Here is a 26,827-nt window from a genome sequence, read left to right as displayed (position 1 = left end):
CCACTTCAAGGCTGGCCCTGATGAGTGCACGGAGCAGGAGCTGGCAAAGCCGCAGTTGTGCTCTTTGGATGAAGTTGCTTGGAGGCTGCAGGGGAGAAGAGGGCCTTGGTGGCCCCCAGCAAGACCACTAACAGGGTTCCCATGGACCCACATAGGAGCAAGGGGCCACAGACAACTGAAAAAAGGAGCCACTCAGAGGCCAGTGAGTCATTGCAAGGGATTGTCACATGGTCTGTCCCATGGGAAGTGTTTGTAGTGTGGGGGTTGGGGAGACAGGCCACTGGGGGAACATTGGGGTACAGTAAGGACAGCTAATCTGCCCCCAACCAGCATAGGACCACTCAGTAGAGACTGGACAGGAATACAGAACTGCAGGGCGTAGTTTGCTGAAAAGACTCAGGCCCAGACCAGAGTTTCCACACAACCCAGGTGTACCAGACCTCACAAGACCTGGAAGTACATACAAGATCAACAATTAAAACCTGAGCTACACAAAAAGCCTTCCCCAGGGCATCAGCAGCAAAGCAGCAATTTAGCTCAACCACAGGGCTCAAGTGCTGGTCCCCACAGGAAGTTCCCCCATTTTAGAAGTAAGCAAAGGACAACAAATTAGTTCCCAGTGCAGAGTTTGAATGGTGAGAACAGCAAACAATCCAACACAGAAATGAAAGAAAAAACAAAATATCCACAGATCAGAGACAAAGTTCTGATATTAACCAGTAAAGGTCTAACACCACAAAAGAACACCTATAAAACCTAGAAGGACTGGAAGCCCCCTGGGCTCCCAAGCTGGGGTGGGGAGAGGGCCAAGAGCCTCAGCCATGTCCCTCCACCCCCACGTCTGCATCCAGCCCCGTGATGACCACTGAGCTGCTGCCAGAAGCGCCCTGGGCTCCTGAGCAGGGGTGGTGGTGGGGGCCATGGGCCTCAGTCATGTCCCCCTGACGTCTGCATCATCCCAGCAATGACCACCAGGCCCCCGCTGGAAGTGCCCTGGGCTCCTGAGCTGGGGTGGTGGGGGGCCAAGGGCCTCAGCCATGCACCCCTGACGTCTGCATCATCCCAGCAATGACCACCAGGCCCCCGCTGGAAGTGCCCTGGGCTCCTGAGCTGGGGAGGTGGGGGGCCGAGGGCCTCAGCCATGTACCCCTAACATCGGCATCCTGCCCAGACATGACTGAGCTGCTGCTGGAAGCCCCCTCACCTCTTCTGCTGGAATGAGGGGGGTGCCATGGGCCTCAAACACATCCTCCTCCCCACTTCCAGATCCTCCTACCCTGTCTCCCTCCCCTTCCCCTCTCCATCTCCACCCCAACTGCTCTGCAACAGCATCTTAGAATGTAAAAAAAAAAATTAATTAACAACAACAACAACAACAACAACAACAATAAACGTTAATCATATCTAAGAAGTACGTTTATAGAAACATCTAGGCTGGTGATTAACCAAAACATCTGAGCACCACAGCCCAGCCAAACTGACATAAAATTAACCATCGATGACTATTACAAGAGCCTGCAGTGCGACTATTTCCCTGGGACTCTGAGCCCAGGTGTTGTTGAGCTGCAGGTGTGGTCATTGGAAATACTTGAGAGGTCTGTAGTTTAATTATCAGCAAGGCTGTTTCTGGGAAGACTGCTGTAATGTTTCCAGGGGAATCTGGGCAGCGTAAGTGGGCAAGACGCTTCTTTCTGGGGCTGGTTCTTTCCCGAGAAGCCATTGGTGTGAGGAAATGCTTAGAATGGGCTTTACCTACGTACTAGTAAATTAACTTGTGGGAGTTTTAGTTAAAAGCTAATACAGACGTGGAAGTCTGCAAGGACTTAATAGTGGTCACTGGTTGATAGATGATTCTGACTTTTTCTTTTGCTTATCTTTTCTTCTCTTTTGCATATCAATCTTTTCTGCTTTATTCCCAATAAAATCAAAAGATATTTCATATGTAACAAAAATTCTCTATAAAAATAACTTCGGAGATATGGGCATTGTGAGATAAGTAAAGATTCCTTGGCTTTGGTGAGTGTGCTCAATGTCCAGTGCTTGAGTATCAGAAGCCCAGTGAGTGACAACCCCATTACACCTCCGGGGATGGGTTATTTGGCTCCCAGTAAAGTGGGCTGTTCTGGATAGAGCTGCTGGAAAGTGAAGGTCCTTGGAACTTACCAAAACAGTGGTTTGATATGAAATCACAGTGAAATTGCAACACTCTAATATGTGGTTGGCTTGATCCCTCATGGGGCCCGGGAGGCACAACCTGTCAAACTGTGCCCCACTCAACAATTAATGGGAGGTGAGGTGCCCTTTGGTGATCTGGGTGCTGGACTGCAACGCGTTAGATGCTAGGTTATCTGAGCAGAGCAACTGTGCTGTGCACCAAAGGTCACTTTCAACTATGAAGCATCTTTGAGAGATCCGTGCACTCAACTCTTTGTAAAGCTTTCTCTCTTTTTCCTAATAAAGAAGACTTTTTAAAACTTTGGAGACATGTTTTACATGCTTGTCTCTAACAGCTCCCTGGAGTCATAACGAAACTGCTCCCTTCTGTTGACCTTTGGTTGGAAACAAGCAGCCCGCAGGTGTAGAGCTCGGTGCACACCAGACTCAGCGCTCCCCGACTGTTCTGTATTCAGCTTCCAGCCAGGATATCTCTGAAATAGCCACCTGCTAAGAAAAGGAATTCTGGAGAATTCTTTCCAATAATGGAATTTACAAATAATGGTTGGAACTATATGAACCCCCCGTCCCTTCTTATTTGATGCCACGGGAAGTCAGAAAAACCGCTGTTAGTGTTTTCTCATGTCTCCAGCAGATGCAGGGGTACCTGCCTCCCAGCAAAACACCCTGGGATTGAAGCTTAGTTTTGAGTGAGAGATTGGAGAGCTCTTGCAAGTGTCCTATTGAGAGGGGGCAGGAAACACTTAACTTGGAGACACAGGCTTGACTCTTGTCTCTTCTACCTGTTTGATTCCAAAGGAAGACACACTCTCTTCTCACCTCTGCCAAGAGTAGTGCAGTCCTTGGGCTGTCTGGAGTGAATCTCAGTGACAGTGGGATGCGATTACTGTTATGATGCTCAAGAGCAGCTCTGGAGGGTCCTAGTGAGCTCCAGTTAAAACTGAAGGAGCCACATAGACACCCAGAAATAACTCTGAATCACAGTGTCAAGGTGGAGGGGAACTTGGAGATCACCTATGGAACCAACGGTGAGTGGCCGGCTGATTTCTGCCTCCTCCCACCCCCACCCTTGGCAGACATCGCTAATGGGTCCTGGCCCTCTATCCTCTGTCCCACTGGAGTCCACCGCGATGAGTGGCAGAGCTGGGCTGGAACCCAAGTCCTCTCCCTGCCCTTCTGCACCTGCATCTGGCATTGATCAAATGCTCGCCTGCTACCGCGGGCATGCACTGTCCTTGACCACAGTGTAACTTCTCCTGGCCTGCAAGAATGAGCGTATGTGGGGAGGGGCACCAGGGTGTCTATTCCTCCCTCGTTATCCAGCTACTCATGAGTTTAGCACTTGTCTCGATGCCTAATTTCCAATCACACCCACATAGAAATACACACAATCTGCCCATGCTCTGAAACAGACAGTCAAGAAGGTACATACGACTGACTGGTGCCTTACTGGAGTCATCTTTTGTCCATTCTATTTAAGAATGCAACATAAGAAAGCCAAGAATGAAAGGGGTGAAAGATCACACTGAAAGAGGTATCTGGGTGTCCTTCAAAAAGTTTAAACAGCACTGTCCTAAAGGAAAGTCACATCAGCTTAACTGGTTCTCACAGATCAGAGAGGCTGGCAGGGGTGGCCTTGGAAGTCGTCAGTGAACCTGGGGAAGAGCTGAACGTCTGAAAACCTCTGTCATCTTGCAGGTGGGAGTCCACATGGATGGGCATCTCTTTCTTGTTTCTCATGGGGACGGTGGCCATGTGCAGCAGAAAGTGTGGAGCCAGTGGAGGGACATGATGGCGTGGTGGAAGGGAAACAAGTGCGGGGCAGCTTTGTCCTTCCGTCCTGTTCCCTTGAACCTCCCCCTCTAGGGCTGGTGGGCCATCACAGGTTTCTGCGAAGCACAAACACACATACACACGTAAGTGTGAACAGGTGGGCAAGCACATAGATACATTTTCACAAGCATGTGCACAGGTGCACACACATACACACAGAGGCATGTAACAGATACACACATGGGCATGCATGGAGAAACATACACAGGTGTGCACATAGGTAGACACAAACTTAGATATACAGGTGTGCATGCAGATACATACATATATGTGTGCACATAGAAACAGGTATGCACGCAGAAATATACAACATACATGGGTGTGCACACAGACTCAAGCCTAGATAGATGGGTGTGCACACAGAAACACACACATGAGTATACATGCAGATATATATGTGAGCATGTACACATACACACGTGGGAGGGTGTGCACACAGACACAACATACACATGGTATACACACACGAACATGTTGGTTGGTCAAATGCTTGTGTTTGTTTTTTCGGGCATCAGTAAACTCCCGTGGGGTTCTTTTACTTGACTTCTCTCTGCCTCTGTTCCCCCCAGCTATTAATTCGATCATTGACATTGGCCTTTATCCCTTGGGGTGCATGGATGGAAAGTATTTGAAAATTTAAAACTCCAAAATACAGGAAGGCATAATTCTAATTTCAAAGCATTTAGATTTTCAAGTTGGCATGTATCTTATTCACAGTCATCAGCCCTCTGTCAGGAATGACCATGCTCTGTCCATGGGGTCCAGATGGCTCTTCTCCGACCAAGGTGTGGGGTGTGCAGGGAGCTCTGCCCTAATGATGGCTGTACCGAATATGCGCCCGCATCTCCCTGGGCTTACCAGGGAATTTCTGCAAAGACAGGGCTCACAAACAGCCATAACCTGTCTTATCCTTATTTTTGTGGGTCTCTATCATGAGATACTTTGTAATCCTTTTTAAAAATGGAGTTCCTGGCCATGACAGGCCGTTATTTGCGGGACTCCCTGAAGTGGCAAGCCAATAGGGCCTTGACCTGGGACGGAAATTGCACGTTTGTAAACTGAGAAGCTGGATTGCAGGTTTTGCCTCCGTTTCCCCATCTCACAGTGAGGATAAAAACCGTACCTGCCTCATCAGGGTGTTGAGAGGATACACAAGTTACTGAACCTGAAGCTCTTACTGAGCCTGGAACATGCAACCCGCAAGGGACGTCTCCACTGTCTGTGGCTTTCTGCCCCTGGCTGGGGTTCTGGCATCACTTTGGGAAAGGGACTTTAAAAAATGCCCTGAGAGCTATCTCACTTGGTCTCATTTTATGCAGAAGTGTGCAGAACAGGGGAGAAAAGGTGAGCAGCATTCTCAGGACTCAGGTGGAAAGGGCCCAGGGCCCCGAGGCCGCAGCACCCGCTTCCTGAGCCTGCAGGAGGGGCTGACTGGAGGGCACGGAGGGGCTGCTTGCTTCCATTCCCTCGACTGTGTGCAAATCCTGCTCGGGCGGGCTTAGTGATTTCGGAATGGTGCCGGGTATAAGAACTCGTTATTGGTGGAATCCAATTAAAACTCACTTGTGAGCATGTCTTAAATTCTAGGAACGTGCCGGAAGGTGTGAAGTGCTGACTAGCACACTGAGACCAGTCCTTGGAGAGAGAAGGTCCCATCTGGGGAGCCCAGGTGCAGATGAGCAATGACCCTGCACGCTGCGAGCATGACACGTGCTGCGTGTAGACAGTCACGGGAAGGTGCTGCTGGTGAGAGGACGAGGGCCAGACGGGTCTGTCCCCCCTCTGCAGGAGCTTTACAGATGGGAAACACCTCTCCCCAGCAGCTGCCAATACTTAACCCTGGACAGCGAGTTAGTTCAGACATAAGTGTTGAAGAAATGCTTTGGAAAATTCTAGGGCAAGTTTTCAAGAAAAGAATAACGTGGAGGCTCAGTCTTCCTTGGACAGCTTTCGAAAAGACTTGCATCAGCCGGGTCACCTGCTCACACGCCTGTACCTGGCGTTCCGTCAGGATGGCCGGCGGGCAGCGAGGGCTGTGGCGGCTGAGCACGGGTAAAACGGCACAGGGGAGCGTGTCTGGGCCTTGATGGATGCCATGGGGCACTGAGTCGTCACGTGCATCTCCAGGACAGGGCTGCGACCTTGTGATCTGAGAGGTCACAGCACTGTGAGAAGTGCTGCTGGGGACGCCCGTGACACTAAGCGGAGGCTTCAGGCAGCGGTGCCCGTGGGAGAGAAGCTGATGTGCTCATGCTGGGCTCTGGGGCTGCTGAAAACCCGAGGGGCTGCGGGTGTCAAAGAGGGTCTTTGGGTCACTTTTGCAGGAATCGGCCCTGTCCAGCGCAGCCTGATGGCTCCCGGTGTGTGGAGACCAGGATGCTCCCCCACCGAAGCCTGGGGACACCCCCATGGGTGACTCAGCTGAAGGACCTGTGCCTGCGGGGTCTCGGGGACAGCGTCCTCATTGCCTAGTGGACCGTCGCCTTTTGGGAGCTGGGCCCCATTCCAGGGACGGCAATGTCACTTAGTGACCACCACCAGCTTTAATACTCGTACTTTTTTGCCATTGGTCTACTCTGGCATCTTTAAGAAATGTTTTTGATTTTCCTCTGATCTTTTGCAGATTTTACTTTACTTCTTGCTTTGATTCTCTGGTAGTCATTTTTATTCATTTATCCCAATTCTCCTTACTCTGAATACTTAATATCAACCCATAATCCTGACAGGCTGCTGAATTTGAAAGACTCCTCAGAAGATGGGAGAAAACGTTACCGCGAACACGCTGACCGCTCCTTTCCTCCCGCTGGGGTTTCTCTGGGTCAGGGAACCACTGTGCACTGATTTCCGATTGAAAGAATTGTCATCTTTGCCTTTGGGGAAAACAGAGGAGGGGGACACTTTACCCATCATGAACTTATCCCAAACAAGTGCCTTGACCTCCTCAGAAACTTAAAAGGTAGTATAAAAATGGACATATCCCCCCCCTTTCTTTTAAAAAAAAAAGATGACCGGTAAGGGGATCTCAACCCTTGGCTCGGTGTTGTCAGCACCACGCTCAGCCAGTGAGCGAACTGGCCATCCCTATATGGGATCCGAACCCGTGGCCTTGGTGTTAGCAGCACCGCACTCTCCCGAGTGAGCCACGGGCCAGCCCAACGTATCCCTTTTTTGAGAGGTTTTCACCACGTTAAATATTTTTAACGAAGCATTTACATTTTAGCACTTGTGCAAATTACAAACAGTTCAAACGATTTCTTCTTTGCCTTGGAGTGAGCGTTAACGCCCTGCTCCACTGCGGCCCCCAAATCCTCACACGAACAAAACAACAGAAAACTCCAGTACGCTGGGGTCTGGGTAGGTATAAGATCTCCTTTCTTTTCGTTTTGTGACATGACAACGGCCAAGGGGTCTTGGGACTCTGGCTCTCAGAACAGAGGGTCTCTCCTCCGGGCTATGGTTGTGTCCCCAGGGGCATTTGGCCTCAGATCCTAGTCGGCTGGTGTGTGCGGTTGGGCAGGGCAGACACCAGCCTTTCACGCTGGCACGTCTCCTGGCGGGACCCTGCCTGACCCGAGGCGCCGCTCCCACCATGAGGCTTGGGTTGAGCAGGCTCCCAGGGCTCTGAGAGCTGACTGTGTGCATCTCCTCCTGACTGGTAGCTTGAAATCAGCCCGGGTGGGAGTATTTACACCAGAGACATGGGCAAATGCTACAGACCAGGCCTTTCTACTTTTCTTAGTCTGGTTCCGTAGCACACCTCTGGTGTCACGCTCCAGGACTACCCTCTGCTGATGGTAACGCCTAACCCAGGGGACCACGACTACCGAGCAGTGAGGGTACCCATGTGCCCTGCAGACCTTGAGATGGAAGGCCCGAGGACCACGGGGTGGGGGCTGGCCTCAGGCAGACCTGGTGAAAAACCCCCTTGGCCACACTCCGCAGGGGCTGCTGATGGTGGCAGGAGAGAGCTGTGAAGTGCGAAAGCCTTGGCTGTGCCCATCAGACCCTGAAATGCCTGTGAGCTCCGGGCAGCCCGGCCGAGAGGTGTTCTGGCCCTGGTCTACTGTGAGTGGCCTCTTACCTGGACAGAGTCTAGCCTTCACCATCTAGCCATGAGGAGGACCCGGGGAATTGCCCTTGTCCCCTCGCTGTGAACATGAACCCGCATCTCGATTTCAGCCCCTGAGACGGGTCAGGGATTCCGCTCAAAGGTCACCTACTCTTGGAGTCCCACTGTAGCTCCAGTGGGTCATCTCTCTGGCCTGTGGTCCCGAATCATGGACTAACCTCTGCTGTGGATTGAATGTTCCCCCAAAACTCACTGAAGCTTGATCCCCACTGTGACAGTGTTAAGAGAGTGGGAAATCTGACTATGTATCTGAAAAGTGAGGCCTTTAAGAGGTGATTGGATCGTGAGGACCATGATCTCATGAGTGGATCGATCTGTTCATGCAGTAATGGGTTAATGGTTTAGCGGGCTGTTGAAGGAGGGGCACTGATGGCTTTATGAGAAGAGCAGTGAGCACATGAGAGAGCTCTTGCCAGTCTCTCCATGTGACACCCTGTGTTGCCATGGGACCCTGAATAGAGCCTCCACAAAGAAGGCCCTCACCAGAAGTGCCCTCTGGACCTTGGACATCCCAGTCTCTAAAACTGTAAGAAATAAATTTTGTTTACTCATAAATTACCCAGTTTCAGCTATTCTGTTAAAAGCAACAGAAAACAGACTAATACAACCTCAGAAGGCCTTGGACACCAGCCCTATCCCTGGATTGGCCCGAATGTGTGCTGGGAGCTCAGGGGTTCAAAGAGGGAGCTGGCAGGGAGTGGGGGGCGGCCAACCTGACCAAGGTGTGGGCCAGGTGGAAACAGGGCTGTGAAAGATGTCCCCACGCTGCAGGGAGGTGATGGAGGACCTCCTGGGGGACAGGCATTGCTCCTGGGCTGGGGGACTTCCAAAGACAGAGATGGGTGCAGAGGGAGGCAGGAGTGTTCTGGCAGGAGGCGTGGCCCAGGCCCAGGTGTGGGGGCACATGCTTGCATGGGGTGCTCTGAAACCAACGGCTGCTCGAGAAGTGTGTGTTGTCCGCCTCAAAGCACAGTGCAGCCACAGGCAGGTGGAGCAGGAGGCAGTGTGTGTGGACACAGTGTGTCTGGACGCCGGTGTGTGGACACAGAAATCCTGCTGATTCTGCAGGCAGTTGGCATCAGGGACTGTTTGTGAGCAGAGGAGGGACATGGAGAGGGCTGCCTGTCAGGCCCACGGCTGAGGCTGGTTTGAAGGACAGGGTGTGAGGACAAAGGTCAGACACAGGGATAACAGGAGACACCACGACCGTGTGCACGCTGGAAGCAGCTCCCCAGCAGGGTGCAGAGGAGCTGCCAGCCTCTGGGTAGCCGTGTCCGGCTGCGTGGTGAGCGGTGGGCACAGGAACGAGCACACAAATGCCCCAACAGCCTGGCTGTGTGCTGGGGAGGCCACCAGCCCTCACACCCACGCCTCCAGGACAAAGCTGATGTCCTGTCACCAACGAGGTCTCAAGGAAGGCTAAATGATGCCCTGTGCTTTCTGTAGGAGGGACGAGAACTGTGTACCATGTTAGGAAGGTTTATAAAGACGAGCTCTGTTCACCACCCCACCTCGCCTGCCTTTGGGTGCTGAAAGCAGCAAATTCCAGTTATCCAGAACCCTGGACCCCGAGGGCAGCTGGAGCGGCCCTGGGGCTACTCCTTGGGAATCAGGGCACAGGATGCTGCGTCCTGCAGACTGCAGGGAAATACGCAGAGCTCCAGCTGCCACTTTCCTTCCCTGAGCTCGTTTCCCAGGCCCGTGGGGAGAGGGCAGTAGGCGGCTCTTACCTTGACCTTTAGGGGAGTAACTGAACTTTCTCCTTAAGAGACAGGGCACAGCCATTACCTAGGAAAAAGAGAACATCTCTGGGCATCAAACATGGTTGTGCTGTTGGGAACACTGTGAGCTAGTCCTGGGCTTGTTACTGCTCTTCCAGATTCTAGTCAACCAGGTCAACTGTCTTCTGTTCTCTGGCAATATCTGAACTTTTAACAGTAGAATGCACATTTTCAATAAGCTAAAATTTCACCAAATGCCTGAGATGCTCTTGCAAGTACAAGAGATGCTCAGCTGTGGGGGAATGGCCAATTTGGCTGCTATGGTGGAGAAAGCACAAACGTCAGCCCCACAGATGTGGGCTCAGATCCCAGCGCCAGCCCCGAGCCACTGTGTGACGCGGACAATTCGCTTACCCTTTCTGAGCCTCGGTCTCCCCCTCCATAAGATGGACCTAAAGCCTTCCTTACAGGAACATTGGAAGCTCCATTGTACCTAACACAATTCCCAGCCCCCCATGGCTGTGGGTCCCCGCACGTCTTCCCCCACTTCTTTCCGGTAGATTACATCTCTGTGATGTGATAGGAAAGTCATTCACTGCTTGGCCTTTTCAGGAGGTGCAGAGAGAGCCAAATGGCCCGATTCTCTTTGAAATTCTTCCCAGATTCTGGCCCCTGGTGTTTTGCCTGGTTCATTTTGTGGGCTGCACCTGGAGGTGTCTGCAGAAGCCCTCAGGGCTGGGCTTCCTGCACTAGTCAGGACACACCGGGTCCCAGAGAAGAGCGTGGGGGCCCGTGGGCCTGGGCTGAGACCCATCTGTCACCTCTGCCTGTGCTCACCAGCACAACAGGGTTAATATCAATGCCTGCCCACGAGGCTTTGTGAGCATCAGATGGAATGCTGGATTAGACAATACTGTTCATAACCGTGAGAGATGCGCAGTGCTGCTGTTACAGCAAGAAGTGACTCGATGTTTGAACGGCTCACCATGGGGATCGGGCCGCAGGCAGGCCCTAGAGAAGACACTGCTGCTCCTGGGTCCTGGGAATAGCACCCGTCACCCTACTCCCAACCACTCCCTGTGACATTTTCCTGCACGCTGGCTCCTGAGAGCTTTTACTTCCAATAGCCAGCGCCTGCATGTCCTGGATGGAGGATGGTCCCCAGGCTGCTGGTGGCCACTGGGCCAGTGCAGGGAGAGGCACAGTGCCTGGGAACGTGTCATCCAGGGCGCGACCCTTACCCATGACTGGCGGGCATGGAGGAAGAAATGCCCCGGGTACCTCGCCCCTGAGCAGGACAACTCCAGGGCACAACCTGTGCTGTCTCCAGAGCTCCCCGAGGGACTGGGGATCAGCATGAGTGTTTTGCTTCACCAGGTGTGAGTTCCCCTCCCTTCCCTGTCCCACTTCTCCAGTCCCCCATGGGGGTTCCTGGACTTTCCCCAACAATCACTTCTATGCACAGCCTCATCTCAGTGCACGCCTGAGAGGAAGTCAAGCCACGAGGGCCGTCAAGCTCTTGCTGTGGACATTTCAGCCCTGCCACTGCATGCACTTGCCTTACTTCTGGAAAAGCTGTGCCCAGCTTCTACTCTTGTCCAGCTGCTAGAGCTTAGATAGAAAAACACTTACCTTGACCTCATCCAAAGTGTCTGCACTGGGATCCTTAGGACTCCTGCCAGGCTTCCCAACAATTCGAGGAAGAAATATCTGGAAGACAAGGGAGAAGCTTTACCTTATTACCACCTCGCTTAACCTCCAGCCGCAGGGGGGAGAGCAGGGTGAGCCAGCTGGACACAGGGATGGTTAAGAAGGTTCGGGTAGCACACCGGCCCCCAAACACACCACGCCAGGGCTCCAGGACTAGGGCTGCCGGATTGAACATGTCAGAATACAGGACACCCAGATAACTTTGAATTCCAGATAAACAATGAATAACGCCTAAGTGTAAGCATGTCCCCCAAACTGCATGAGATATACGTATGCTAGAAACTTATTTGCTGCTTATCCGAAGTTCAAGTTTAAGTGGGCATCCCGCAGTTGACCTGGAGACCCTACCTGGGACTCCCTCAGGAGCATTCTTCATTCTACCACATTTCCTCAGCACGAGGCTTTGTCTGAAGATTCCCAAATGGAACCAGGAGAGAAGCATGTCAGGCTCTGATCTCTGTTAGAAGGGCAGGTCCCTTGACCTGTCCCTCCCCACCCATCTGTTCTAGTCACACCAGCTTATGACGGCAATTTATGAAGCCCTCCACCTAAGGTATTGTCATTCAGGTTGTTTCTTTTGGATTTTAAACTGCGTGTGTGTGTGTGTTTCAAATTCTCAGAGCAAGGGCCAAGGGTGCCCCAGAAGGAAGGAGTTTTTTGCAGTCAGAGATGACAGCAAGGGACAAGTGAAGAAGAGTCCCCGCGTGGGCACGGCTTACTAATTGGTTCTTAGGAAACCAAGACGGATGGTTCAAGGAGAAGAGCGGTGCGTGGCCCAGGACACTGGGGTTCAGGACCAGGGGTTGCTGCTGCTCCTGGGGAGGGCCGCGGGCACAAACCCACCCCGGACACGGTGGTCCCTGCACTCACCGGGAGGTTTGACTTCCTCCGGGGCTTTCCTGAGGGCCTCACCGTGAGCCCTGCGGCCCTCAAAGCTGCAATCCTGGACTCGATGTCCGACACCTGAGAGAACAGCAGACAGACAGACAGACAGGCGCCACTCGGACGTCCCACATCAGAGTCATGGAACAGAAAGAGCAGCTGCCCCCAGGTAACGCATGGAGCCAGTTCCACCCGTGCTTTCCCTTACAAGTGGCGTCTGTGTCCGTCCTCCATGAATGTTGGGGACGGGGTGGGGCGCTCCTTGCGGGTCACCCCAGGCAGGAGGAGAGGGGCTCTGCATTTTATGGAGGCTAATCAGGAAGCTTGGCTCCCACCGGGGACTGGAGGAGGGGCAGCGATGGGGGAGCACCGTGACTCCTCCCCGAGCACTCAGCCCCACCCCTGTGGCACCGTCCTTGCCCGGCTCCCTTCTGTCCGCCTTAGGCTACTCCTTCCACAGAGAACAGAGGAAGCTTCTGCAACCAGAAACTAGGCCCCATCACCCCCTGTTCAGATCCCTCCAGAGGCTCCCCAAATCTTCCCCTGTGGCCCTCGGCACCCTCTGCCACCGCCCTCCTCTGGGACCTGCCTCCCACGTGGCCCTCCTCACTGTGCTCCAGGCTCGGGCCTCACTGCTGATTTCTGAACACGCCAGGCTTGATACCACCCCAGGGCCTTTGCACATGCTATTCTCTCCTGGACTTCTGTCCCCTAGATGTGCCACGTGGCTTCTTCTCGTAGCATCCCTCCCTGATCACCTAAGTAGCCCCACTGCCAGCACTCCATGGGGTTGCCCTCACTGTGGTCTTCACAGCACTTTCCATGAATGGAAATGACACTGCGTGTTTGTGGGTGGTCTATCTCCTCCACTAAGAATGTAAGCCCCATGAAGGCAGGGCCTTGCTCCAAGATGTTCGCAGCTGTGTCTTCTGTGCCCTGCACAATGCCGGCTATGTTCTGGGCACTTAGAAATTACGTGCAAAGCAAGAAGGAATAAGCGGATGAAAAGTCCTGCCTGTGAACAGCTCTGGGGGACATGCCCTTCTCTGGGGAGTGGCAGACACTCGCCGATGAGGAGAGAAGTGAGAGAAGGGGCAGTGGGTGCTGGCTGTGCCTGCAGTTGGGGGGCAGACCCTGTTTTCCCTGTAGGTCTCCACGGGGAGGATGGAGCAGTGCCCAGGCCACCTTGCCTGTCCCTGGGTGGCCCAAACATTTTGGCCTTGTCCTGTGGCCTTTGCACGCTGTGGGCGCATCCCTCACCCAGACTCCAGCTCTGCAGCTCAGGCTCCCAGGATGGCCCTCAGGCCAGAGCCCAGCCTTGAGCCCCGGGTAGTCCTAAATTCTAAGCCTGCCTCTAGCCCCTCCTCATGGGACAGGGAGCAGAAGTATTCAGCACCTTCTCTCACGGCTGAAAACCCTGCCTGCCCCTCACCAAGTCACACAGGACAAAGGGCAGGATGGGGGGATCATGGGGAGGTGGGACAGGTGAAACCCACAGAAACCCCAAACTCAAGCTCTGCCTTCACAAATGCCTGGGCCGTGCAGATGGGAGGGCTCTGTGTGAGCTCTCTGCGTGACCGTTAGTGCCATCAGACCTTCTCCCCCTGGCCACGGTCACTGTCTATCTCTGCAGAACCCCGTGCTCCCTGGGCCGTGGGGGCTACCTCGCTCTCTGCCTGCTGAACTTCGGAGGCCGTCATGGCCACTCTGTCCTCCAGCTCCGACAGCTCCTCGTCGGTGGTCCTGCTGGGCTGGATGGGGACCCCAGGGCCCTGAGGGCTCTTTTCCCATCCATAGGCTTGGCCTGCAGCCGTGCACGCCTAGGAAATAGCAGGATGGAAGCTGACGGCAGCAGGAGGGCGTGCGGGGCCTGCCCCACGGGCATCCCTCCTGCACGGCTCTTCTCTCTGAACTCCCGGAGCCAGCCTGCCAGGGCCCGGTCCCCAATGTGGCTCCTCTGTGCCCCCTGTGGTTGCTGCCCACCCTGGGGAGGGCCAGTGGCTCAGTTATAAGCTGCTGGCCAGATGGGACTGTCCCTTTCTGCCCCTGCCTCTGCTGGGTTCTGCCGAGACCCCTGGAGGAGACCTCACCTCTGGGGCTGCCCCAGGCAGGGACCCGCTGGAAGAGCCCCTGTCCAACTCCTCAGCCTTTCCCTCCTCTTCCTCGGACGCGGTCCCCCGGTCACTGATGTTGCTGGTCAACTCCTCCAGCTTTCTTCTCAGGGTCTCCTCTTCTACGTCGGCATCCGTGTGCACTTCAGCGATGAGACACTGACAGGCAAAAGCGAGTGGATTTGTATTCAGTGGGTCATCTGGAAACACGATGCTTGCTCCAGGCAGGGCCCTGGGAGATCCCCCCGGCCCGAGCACGCCCTGCTCCTGCAGGAGCCACGGCCTCCACCCCTCCTGGGTGAGTGTGTCCGAAGTCCTAGACCTACAGAATCCGGCTCTGCAGTGGGGACTCCTGGGGGATGCTGACCTACACCCGTGGCGATCTAAGACCCACCTTCTTTTGTTTTTGCCTCCCCTTTCCTTTAAATTTTTTTTATTGTGGTAAAATACAGATAAAATTTACCATTTTAGCCACTTTTAAGTATGCACTTCAGTGACATTAACTACATTCATACCATCGTGCAATATCACCGTTGTCCATGCACAGAACTTCTTACCTTGCAAAACTGAGACTCTGTCCCCATTAAGCACTAACTCTCTACACCTGCGTCTCCCAGCCCCTGCCAACCACCCTTCTGCTTTCTGCCTACATACGTCATATGACTGGAATCTTGGGGCTGGCTTTTCCACTTAGCCTGATGTCCTCAGGTTCACCTGTGCTGTAGCACGCTCGTGTCAGGATTTCCTTCCCTTTTACAGCTGACGGTAAGACCTACCATTTTTGAACAAGGCTTTGGGTTTCCCTGCTGGAAATTTTCACAGGAGGACAATTCTTCCCTCTGTCTCCCAAATCAGGCCCCCAAGCCCTTTCATTTGTCCCCAGCCCTGAGACTAAGGTGGTAAACCAAGGCCACGGCCCCGGGCTGTTTAGATCTCGCCAGCTGAGGCTAACAGGTGTGCTGATGATCCAGGTCCCTGGGTTCTCCGCTCTCTCCTCCTGGGTTAGGATGGAAATACACCATGGCTGGAACTCTGGCCCAGAGGAACAGCGTATTTGTGACTTTTGGAAAACTGCCAACACAACTGGGAGAATATCTCGGTGATTCTTCTATGACGTAGTAGGTAACATCCTTCACAATGTATCCCTCCGAGATTTTAGAGCCAGGAAAGTTTGTCACCCTAGGTGAACGTGCTTCCTCATCTTAGATGAGGTTTATACCACCCAGAATGTCTATTTATTCGCCTTGGCTAGTGAGAAACTCAGAGCTAGTCTGAGAGCTCCTCTTGGGCAAGTCTCTGAGTCCAGACTCTACTCCTTTGCAGCTTGGAATGGTTTTCAGTGTTGGATTTTGCAGGCATAATCTCTGTAAGCGGCATTGCAACTTCAGTGAGAGCTGGAGAATGAACAGGCTGGAGAAGGGAGCTCAGAGGTGTTAAGCCACTAGCAGGGGCTGGGGGCTACTCATCTACTCTGGCTGCTGTCTTATTTTATGGATGGGGAAGAGGGGCTTGAGTCATTGATTTCTCTGCCCAGCGCCTCTTGGTGAGAAGTGGAGCAGGCCTTCGATTGTGCGCCAGCCCCAGCAGCCCTGCTCTCCCTGCACTGCGGCTGAGGACTCACTGAATGGCTATTTACTGAACACCTGCTCTGTATCTCGTTGCTCCTGATCACATGAAAACAGCCGCGTGAACAGATAAGCGTGAAAGAGTCTAGTTCCGTTGGCCGCCTTCGCCTCTGGGCAGGTGGGGGGATAACGGCAGGTTGTGCCAGCCTGTGGACACCAGCCTTTTGTCAAGGGATGTATGTGTCAGCTCCCAGAAGGTGCCAGAGTTATGTGATAAAAATACAGAAACAGCAAAATTATCCCAATGACATTTTACAGCTGAACTGATGCTACAGTGGGGACAAGATGGAAAATGCGCCCCATCTCAGCTGGGGGCAGCTCCATCCTTTAAAGCTTGCTTAGGCCAAGAACACTGGAGTCGTCCCAGACTCCTCTCTTTTTCTTGTCCCAAATATCCATTCCTGCGGGTGTTGCCTTCGAAAGGTACCCAGAATCTGCCTGCCTCCCAAATCCCTGCCACTCTGCCTGGTTCATCTGCCACCTTCTTTTGTCTGGACCATGACAACAGCTCATAACTACCAGCTTCCTCTGCTCAAACCTCCCTGTCACTCCCAGAGCAAAAGACAAAGCCCAGACAATAGCCTCGGAGGCCCTGGGCAGCCTGAGTGCCATTACATCTGACCTCGCCCTCTCCTCCCTGCCCCAGCCCTGCCTCTTCCTGTCCTGGTCACCCTGGCTCCTGCTGCTGCTCACATCTTTGGACCTTAGGAGGGGCTGTCATCTGTACCTAGAACACTCTATCCCAGCTGGCCACACAGTAGCCCCGGAGACTCTTCCAGCTGTTGGGCAAATTCCACCTCTCAGGGAAGTGCCCCTGACCGTCCTATTTAAAATCACACCCTTCGCCCAGTTATCTTCACCCCCCCTTTATTTTTCTCTACCTTCCTCCACCTTCTGACCTCCACTCCGCTTGTCAGGTTGCTTATTTCCTGTCTCTCTGACTAGAATGCAGACCCCACCAGGACAGGCATTTCTGTGGATTTTGTTCACCGTCGTCTCCCCAGCATCAGGAACACGTACCGGGCACACAGCAGGTCGCTAAATGTCTGCCGACTCCTCCAAGCTTATGGAGTCACAGACCAGCTTAATAACAGCCATGAAGATGGAGAGTTCATTCATTCGTTTGCTCATTCACTCATTCACTCACTCATTCATGCAAAGCAGCGTTCTGGAAGTGTGACGTGAGGGGACTGCCACCAGGAGAATTCTAGCACCTCCTCCTCATCCCTTCCTTCCAGGAGTGAGTCACCTCCGCTGACGCTGGAGCGCTGGAAGAAAGGACAGGCTTCTCCACCAGGAGGTCACTCAAGGCCCACTGTGCCCACCGGGCAGCATCGATCCCTCCCTCGGCCCCCAGCAAGCGGAGGATATTGTTCGCAATCATTGAATTTTCTATTTGAATGGAGCTATAAAGACAGATCAATAGGCCTCACTGCCGGGGGCTGCACAGAACGAACGCTGGGAGCTAATCAGATTGTGTGGGTGAAGAAGCAGCCTGTTCCACCTGGGGGGCTCTTCTGTAAGGTTCCACTTTTCTACTAAAGCTCAAAAATCAGAATCTACTCAGAGGACATATTGAGTGAAAAAAACCCTCTATGACATTTGGCCTATAAATTCTATTGGGTCCAAGATGATCAAAACTTTCCCCCAGAGTAAAAGGGAGGGAGATGCTGTGGAATTCCCGCAAGAAACAGACACCCAGTGTCTGGAGGGTGTTTGTGAACCTCTGTTGGAAGCCAGTATTGGCTCTGCTTTGTAAGCAAGGAAATAAATTCACACACACAGACACACATATATGCATGTGTATATGCACACACCACATGCACATACTCACAGAGACATTCACATATGCACGTAGGTATATAGAGCACACGACAACATATCTATGTGACGAGCAACTGGGCCAGCATGACAAGACACAGCCAGGGTGACCCAGAATTTCCAGGCGTGAGCTCTGAAAGTCCCACGTCCCGGGAACCCCTTGGCCCTGGGCAAACCAGGATGTTGGCGGCCCTAGCCACAGCCTGCTGGTGCTACTCGGAGGGAGACCCAGTTGCTCATGGTTGAGAACCCAGCTGTCCAGTGCCTCAGCAGCCCAGCAGGGTGGTCCTGTGAGTAGCACCTCCTTACAGCGAGTGTGAGCAGGGGCCCTGCAGTGCAGGCCCCGGGATGAGTCTGTCATTTAGTGCGGAGGTGCCAGCAAGAGCCAGAGCCACGGTGGCCTCCCCCTCCCCCACACAGTGCAACCCCTGTCTGGGGCAGCTAGGAGCCAGGGCTGGGCCCCTGCTGGCCACAGGCTGCTCTGTGAGCTGCTGAGGGGTGTCAGCAGGAGGAGAAGGGAGTCAGGTGGGAGGTGGGCAGAGGAGGTGAGTGACGGGTCTCAAGTCTACTGAGAGGCAGAGCAGGGCTTGCGCAGCGACGGGGGCAGCCTGGAGCTCACCAAGTCAGGTGAGGGGCCTTCTGGAAAGCATCCAGAGGGAGGAACAGCTCTCCCCAAACCTCTGTGGTTTCACCCTGTGCTCAGTCCCACTCATGAGGGCTTGGTCCTCAGTTTCCTCATCTATAAACTAGGGAGAATTAAGAGCACAGAGTGCATTAGAAAAGCCCCCCCCCCATGCCCCCATAGATGAAAGCGGTCCGAGGACCCTGCTGGACATGTGGCACATGGGCTGGGGGTCAGATCCCTGAGTAGGGGTTACCCTCATGGTTCAACCTGAAGCCTCTGCACTTTGCTGCCCACTTAGCCCTCCTAGCCCAGCCTGAGCTTCACCCTGGGCCCTGGCCCCAAGAGAAATTAGCAGCTGCAGACTTAGGGAGCTGCAGAGACGGTGCCAGGTACAGCAGCAGCCGGCAAGGAGGCCTGAGTCCCCGACTCCCTCTGTGCCCGGCAGCCTGCCTGCCTGACGCTCAGACACATGACACACACACGCACACATGCACCATTGCATCAGGCCGAGGCTGTTTTATTTAGTCCTTGCAAGGTCAGGTTGCCTTGGTGTGCTGATTGTACGTTCACAACCAGGTGCGGCAGGAGACTCCACCCTGCTTTGATGGCCTGAACACCAGAGGCTGCAGGACCAAGCGGGTTTACCCCAGGTTCTTTACTGGCTCTCACTCCCCAGCCCTTCTGTTTTATCCCCTGGGAAGGCTGTCACACTGCCACCCTCCTGGCACAAGTTGGTGGCGATAGGCCTGCTCGGGGCTGATGACCTCACTTGGGCTATGCAGTGGAAACAGCCTAGGTCTCTGGGCACTGCACACAGAGCTCGAGCTTATGAGCTGCCAAACCCCATCAGACTCTTTTCCCCAAAGCCCATGCCGACACCTCAACCTGCTTTAAGGAAGGAGCTACGGGGTCCTTCCTTCTGCCCAGCCTGTGGCATTACCTGGGCCGAGGGAGGCATGACTGTGTTCTCCAGGTGGGTCAGCAGGCGTTCAACAGCTGACACGCGCTTACTCAGCTCAAAGATCTGCAGCAGAGGGAGAGAAACAGTGGCCAGAGTGCCAGCCAGCCCCCTCCTGCAGCAGGACACCAGCACCCACCACCTCGGAAGCAGCAAATCCCAGGAAGTGCAAGGAAGGTAAGGCCACCAACTGTGACATGGCCGGGGAGGTTAACTGTGACACCTGCTGCTGATACCAAGGTTCTGGAACACCAAGCAGAAGCTGGGAGCTCTACCAAGAGGGGCAGAATGGGGGGATAGACATGGCAGGGAGGTGACAAGTCCCACAAGACAAGGAAGCTGAATCTGAAAGCCCACAATGGTGTCACCGTGGGGCAGCTGTCACTGCTGACGCTGATCAGTACAGGAAGGTTGAATTAAAGATGTCACCATGATCCAGCTAAAGTCATTAGCTAGCCACTTGTGGGCCAGGTGACAACTTAAAGTGACCACAAGTGCAACTTCCTCATCCCTTGAGTCACCAGACTCTTGAGTCACCCTAAGTCCATTAGTTCCCAGACCGAGACGGAGAAAAATCAATTCTGCCCTGGTTTTCTTCCCTGCCGCAGATGCATCTTTCCTGCCATTACCTCATTACTGCTCGCCTTGCGTTAAAAGAGCGAGACGACACGTGCAGAGCGCGAAGACGCATTTGTGTTGTTCGTAGGAAATTAGTTTGGTCTTCACAGCTCTGAGGGCCTGGGGTGGGCAAATCTGCCTGAAGGCGAGTATAGCTGGGACCCATCAGCACCAGTGGCCGCTGGTGATTGAGATCACCTCTGTGCATTTGGTGTCCACAGAGGCAGCGATCGATATCCTCGGGAGCCCTTGTCTCCAGGGAGCACGGTGCGTGGAGCACACCAGGAGCCTCAGGAGAGGAAGAGAGACCTCCACCCTGCCCCAGCCAGTGCTTGGCATGACTGCTGTGAAATGTCACATCCAGAGTGAAAGAGACAGGGAGACAGCCCATGATGAGAAATCGCATCTGCATCCCTGGAGGAGGCTGGGGAGGCTGAGGCTGGAGGCGGGGGGCAGGAGAGGGGTTGGGGGGTATGGGGTGAGGGAGGGGCTGACAAGGGGAGGGCTAAGAAGCCAGCTGGGGGGACTTGGTGGTGCACGTGGACACGTCAATGTCATACAACCCTGGTTTCCATTTGGCATCGAGAGTTGCTGGGCCCCTTTCAGGCCACCCCAGGTGACAGAGCTTCTCAGGCGCTCCTGAGTAACCTCAACAGAGCTGGCTCTTCCACCATTTGCCAAAGTGGTGCCAGGGCAGATACAAAATAAAAATAAGAAGCTTAATTCTCCCTGTTGAAAACAAGGGAGGAGACCCCCCCCACCAGGTGCCTTTTCTTTCAGAATGTCTTTCCCCATCCTTTTCAAAGGTGGGTAATCTTTGCAATGGCTTAAAAGCTTCTCTCCAGTCTCAAAAACCTGGACCCAGGAGCTACCTTTTCAAAATGCAAACGTCACGGAGGTTGTGCCCTGCTCTCCCAGTTCCTGTGGGAGGGTGAGAGGCTGACTCTCCAACTTGCAAAACTACCCCCTTTCTTAAAGGTCTAAGAAGTAGGTCTTCCCGCTGGATAAGGCCAACACAAGAGGTCTCCGCAGTTGCTACGATGACATTAGGACTAAGTGTGCTGTCGGGTTCTCTGGCGCGAGACCCAGCTGTTGCTGATCTGGAGGACACGCCTGTAACGGGCTGTCTGCTTGCTTGTGTACGGGACTGGGATTCCTTCCTGTCTCTGTGATCTCTTTGCGGATTGCTTGGGGTGAGCATCGCATGCTGGTTTCATGCTTATTCTATAACAAATCTGGTCTCTTTCTCTAATACCTTTGCTGGGCTGGGAAAAAATTTTGGTTTTTGAAAAAATTATATGAGGGTACTTCAAGAAGTTTGTGAAATATTCGTATACTTTAATTCTATTTTTCCATGAACTTTTAAAAGTAGCCTCGTATTTCCCCTGCAGCAGCAACTGCCATGGTGGTGGCAGCATCACGCGAGCCATGGTGTCTGGTCCTGTGCAGGCTCAGTTGTTGGGATTATCACGCCACTTAGATGTGGATGGACAGAAAACTAGGTACAACTCCTTGTGCTTCCAACTCGCGTGTAGTAAAACCAAAATTTACAACTTACAAATGCAGTGTGGACATAGGCCAGGTATTAAACGGAACCATCATAATCTGTCACTGGTGAAACTTTTTTGGGGAAATTGAGTCAGCGTCTGCAATTTGAACACGTGTGGTTGGCCCTGGGACAGGCTCTCAGGAGTGGGGGGCGGGAGGGTCTGCACCGGGCTCCCTTTCCTCTCCCTTCTTCTCTCAGCCCTGAGGAAGCTTCCTTTGGCCTTCTCTGTGCACGAACAATTATTTATAGAAAGTCTTGCCTGATTATCCCTCATCCAGAAAGTCTAACCATGAAAACAGGTACAAAAGCAGGTAACAGATAACCGGCTGATGATGTAGACTAACCATGACGAAACATCATGCTTGAGAAACTCAAGGACCGCAGGGCCATCTCTGTGAGTCCTGGGCTCAGAAATACTGTTCTGAGGACTTCCTCCTGGGGTCCTATAGTGGCCCCTTCACAGACCCTGGAAGAGTCTATCTGGGTTTTACATCAGGATGGGATGCAGGTTCTTTATGCTGCTTAATTACCTTTATATAAAGATGCCTGGGCACATCTAGGTGAAATATTAGTTGAAGTAAATAACAGTTAACAGGAATAAATATAGCAGAAGAATTCCAGAGACAGGATACAAAAGCATAGAATAAAGAATAATTCCAAGGACGGATAAAAGAGAATTGGTATCAGCAGGGCTAGACACCAAGATATATACCGCACTAAAAGTTACTAAAGCTGCTAAGATAAAGGCTTACTCAAGACAGATGACTTGATTCTAATATTCATCCCACTGTCTTCAGTCTAGGGACCAGGGAGATCCTCAGCAAGCCATGGTTCTGCCAGACTGGTGACACTGGGAGGTCTCTACCCTGTTCACACTGAGGAGGTCTCTACCCTGTTCACACTTGCGAGGTCTCTAACCTGTTCACACTTGTGAGGTCTCTACCCTGTTCACACTGAGGAGGTCTCTACCCTGTTCACACTTGTGAGGTCTCTACCTTGTTCACACTTGTGAGGTCTCTACCCTGTTCACACTGAGGAGGTCTCTACCCTGTTCACACTTGTGAGGTCTCTACCTTGTTCACACTGAGGAGGTCTCTATCCTGTTCACACTGGGGAGGTCTCTATCCTGTTCACACTGAGGAGGTCTCTACCCTGTTCACACTTGGGAGGTCTCTACCTTGTTCACACTGAGGAGGTCTCTACCCTGTTCACACTTGCGAGGTCTCTACCCTGTTCACACTTGTGAGGTCTCTACCCTGTTCACACTGAGGAGGTCTCTACCCTGTTCACACTTGTGAGGTCTCTACCTTGTTCACACTTGTGAGGTCTCTACCCTGTTCACACTGAGGAGGTCTCTACCCTGTTCACACTTGGGAGGTCTCTACCTTGTTCACACTTGGGAGGTCTCTACCTTGTTCACACTGAGGAGGTCTCTACCCTGTTCATACTTGGGAGGTCTCTACCTTGTTCACACTAGGGAGGTCTCTACCCTGGTCGCACTAGGGAGGTCTCTACCCTGTTCACACTGAGGAGGTCTCTATCCTGTTCACACTGGGGAAGTCTCTATCCTGTTCACACTGAGGAGGTCTCTACCCTGTTCACACTTGGGAGGTCTCTACCTTGTTCACACTGAGGAGGTCTCTATCCTGTTCACACTAAGGAGGTCTCTACCCTGTTCACACTTGGGAGGTCTCTACCCTGTTCACACTGGGGAGGTCTCTACCCTGTTCACACTGAGGAGGTCTCTACCCTGTTCATACTTGGGAGGACTCTACCTTGTTCACACTGGGGAGGTCTCAACCCTGTTCACACTGGGGAAGTCTCTACCCTGTTCACACTAGGGAGGTCTCTATCCTGTTCACACTAGGGAGGTCTCTATCCTGTTCATACTAGGGAGGTCTCTATCCTGTTCACACTAGGGAGGTCTCTATCCTGTTCACACTGGGAGGTCTCTAACTGTGATCACACTGGGAAGTCTCTACCCTGTTCACACTGGGAGGTCTCTAACCCGGCCACACTGGGAGGTGTCTATCTTGGTCACACTGGTCTTCCACCATCTCCTGCAGAACAGGTCCCTGGGTGACTTGGCTGACCCAGCAGCTTTCTCCCCTTTCTCGCTTACAGTTCTCTGAATAACTGCAGAATGTGCTGAGAATGCAGCATCCTGGGACAAGAACTGTTTGGAATGGCTTGGACTCTGCTCTCATCCCTCCTACAACAGGATGTCCTGCATCACTTTATGCAGTGATGCCAGCTGCCTCCGGGTGTGAAATGCCCAGTGGAATGCTGCTCGCAGCCCCTCAGCTGTGGTGGGACACGGGGCACGAGCAGTGGCAGGAACTCGTGGTGCATAGAGGAAACTTGTGATGAATTATTTCATAAAATGTGAGTCATTCTCATTTAACAGGTATTAAGATTCCAGGTCGGATTTTTCGTAAAGCCTGTATAAATGCTGTTAAGGGTTAAAAATAACTAATAGATTATTTATGAAATGTCCAGAATAGACAAATTAATAGCAACAGAAAGAGGATGGTGGTTGTCAAGGCCGGGGTGGGGCAGGGAGGGGAGAATGGGGTGTCACTGCTCCTTGAGTATAGGGTTTTCTTTTGGGGATGATGATGTTTGGAATTTAGGCGAGATGGTCACACAACACTGTGAATGTGCTTGGTGTTGCCGACTTGTGCACTTTCAAATAGTTAATTTTTTTAAACATCAGATTATTTACTTCCTCTTAAATTCTGTAAAATATGTATTACTTTTTGTCTTTTTTCAAATATTTTATTGTAAAATACACATGACAAAAAAATTTACCATTTTAGTCACTTTCAAGTGGTAAGCACATTTGCATTTTTGCGCGACCATCACCCCCACCATCTCCAGGACTCGCTCTGTCTTGCAAAACTGGAGCCCAGTACCACGTGGCAACGCCACATGCCCTCACCCCCAGCCATGGGCAGCCCCCATTCACTTTCTGTCTCTATGATTTTGCCTCTAGGTCTTCATACGGGGAAAGTCATACAGTAGTGCCCTTTCACGACCACCTTATTCATTCAGCATAATGTCTTCAAGGTTCATCCATACTGTAGTGTGAGTCAGAACTTCCTTTTTAAGGCTGAATAATATTCCATTGTATGAGGGTACTTCAAAAAATTTGTGGAAAAAATAGACTTCAAAGATAATACGAATCTTTCCATCAACTTTCTGAAGTGCCCTCATACCACATTTTGTTCATCCATGCATCTGGCAGTGGACCCTGGGGCTGCTTCCACGTGTCAGCTGTTGTGAGCCGTGCTGCCATGAACATGGGTGTGCAGACATCTCAGAGTCCCCGCTTTCAATTCTTTTGGTTATGTACCAAGAAGGGAAATGGCTGGATCATATAGTAACTCTATTTTTAATTTTTTGAGAAACCTCCATACTAAAAGGATTCATTTTGTACTATGTGAATTCACTTCAATGAAAAAATATATTTTGATGACATAACTCCATTAAGTAGGCTTGTGCAATTTTATAGTTTGGAAATATTGAAAGCTTTAACTTCTCTAAGATGACTCGGGGTGAAGGTAAAAAGTCTCCACTGAAAGAAGCACCAAGACTGAGTTATTTCGCACCCGCGTTACCTGACTCTCTGACGACGTCCTGCCCCTCCGTTTGGACTGGTGGGAGGCTGCCCTGCGAGCCTGGACGCTTTCCTCGTCAGAAGTGTCCACGTCGGCCAGGTACTGGGACGAGAGCTGCTCATTCCTGGTGACCTTCAGCCCTTTGGAGTAAGAGCAGGTTTGACTTATTTGGAGGGAAAAGGTGGAAGCCAACGGACGTGTTTGGTCCAATGGAGAAAATTGAGAGACCAAAGACAACGAAGACATAATTATATTCTTTTGATGTTTGGAGGCTGAGATTCTAAAGTCATGATAAGAATGGAGCAGATTCCATGTCCCCCCACAAAGGTCTTCAGGGAAACAGAGGCCCTGCCTGGTGCTCAAGGTGGGGCTTAAAGAATTGACATCCTTTGCATGTTTGCAAAGCAAATGTGATATAATTTCAAATTCCAAATTACAAATAACACCAAATTCCATACACATGGAGGGCAGATGGGGGCCCTGAGAAGTTTCCCTCAGCGTGATGACATCAGGAAGTCTCCCCACACTGTTTTCATTCTAGACTGCTGGATTTGTGCAGACTTTTGTGGGCAGGAGTCCCCTACGGAGTGGCTTAAAATGCTGATTCCTGGGCTTCAGTGGGGGGGCCTGGATGGTATCACACACAGCAACACGGGAGACGGGGTGGGGGAAGACGAGTGTTTAGGGTTGACCCTCATGCAGAAGGCGCCGCACACGAGGCATCCCCAGAAAGCGAAGGCTGCGCGCGCTATTTCTGCACTTGCTGTGCAGTGGGCCACGCTGGCACCCGGGGTTCTGCCAGCAACCTGGATGAGCTTGGGAGAGGGCCCGAACCTCGCCAGCACCTTGGTCTCAGCCTGGGAGACCTGTGCAATCTGTTCAACCCTGCCCCATGCCTGACTCTCCCGGGAGATCACATGTGTGTTGTTTTAAGCCGCTAAATCTGTGATAACTTGTCGTGCAGCAAGTCAACAGATACAACCATCTCATTTAATCCCTACAACAACGGGACGAGCTAGGCACGATTAACCCCTTTTGTACAACGGGGAGACTGAGGCACAGAGAGGCTGAGCATTGTGATCCAATAGCATACCATATTTCATTAAATCTCGTAGATTGTATTCTGCACTATGAAGAAAGTACCAACACTGCCAACTACACTCTAACACACTCCTCTCTTACCACACTCACTGCTGACATGTGAAGGAAAAGCGTGTGAGATCAAGGAAACGGGCGGGCTGGGCTCCAAACTCAGGCCTCCCCAGCTCCGCGGCGCCTGTTCTCAGCATGAGACGGTCTGTCATGGCCTCTGCCTCCTGCTTGCCTCCCGACCACGTGGTCAGGTGACTTGAGGGCACGGGAGGAAATAAAAGCCTGTCCAGTCTTGGTCCTATGACTTGGTCACTGTAGACTCATTTGACCATTGTTTTGGGGGAAGTAAAACCCCACC

General features: G+C 52.4%; 1 protein-coding gene across 4 annotated transcripts in view; it reads right to left on the bottom strand.

The window, feature by feature from the left end:
* Positions 1–3,808: 3,808 nt before the first annotated feature.
* Positions 3,809–26,827, bottom strand: part of MLPH (melanophilin) — a 46,512-nt gene continuing 23,493 nt past the window's right edge. The window contains exons 7-15 of one of the 4 annotated variants that reach the window (XM_063115679.1): positions 25,378–25,517; positions 19,573–19,656; positions 14,541–14,720; positions 14,115–14,270; positions 12,439–12,531; positions 11,491–11,568; positions 9,868–9,925; positions 6,781–6,878; positions 3,809–4,064 (exon numbers count right to left, since the gene is read on the bottom strand). In XM_063115679.1, the coding sequence (XP_062971749.1) occupies positions 4,038–4,064; positions 6,781–6,878; positions 9,868–9,925; positions 11,491–11,568; positions 12,439–12,531; positions 14,115–14,270; positions 14,541–14,720; positions 19,573–19,656; positions 25,378–25,517 (914 nt within the window). In that variant the 3' untranslated portion in view covers positions 3,809–4,037. The remainder of the gene's footprint in view (positions 4,065–6,780; positions 6,879–9,867; positions 9,926–11,490; positions 11,569–12,438; positions 12,532–14,114; positions 14,271–14,540; positions 14,721–19,572; positions 19,657–25,377; positions 25,518–26,827) is intronic. The other 3 variants (XM_063115685.1, XM_063115693.1, XM_063115687.1) reach the window with 3 other exon arrangements.

The sequence above is a fragment of the Cynocephalus volans genome, chromosome 1 (assembly GCF_027409185.1).
Source record: "Cynocephalus volans isolate mCynVol1 chromosome 1, mCynVol1.pri, whole genome shotgun sequence".
NCBI classification, from domain to species: Eukaryota; Metazoa; Chordata; class Mammalia; order Dermoptera; family Cynocephalidae; genus Cynocephalus; species Cynocephalus volans.
This window is presented reverse-complemented; position numbering and strand designations above follow the sequence as displayed.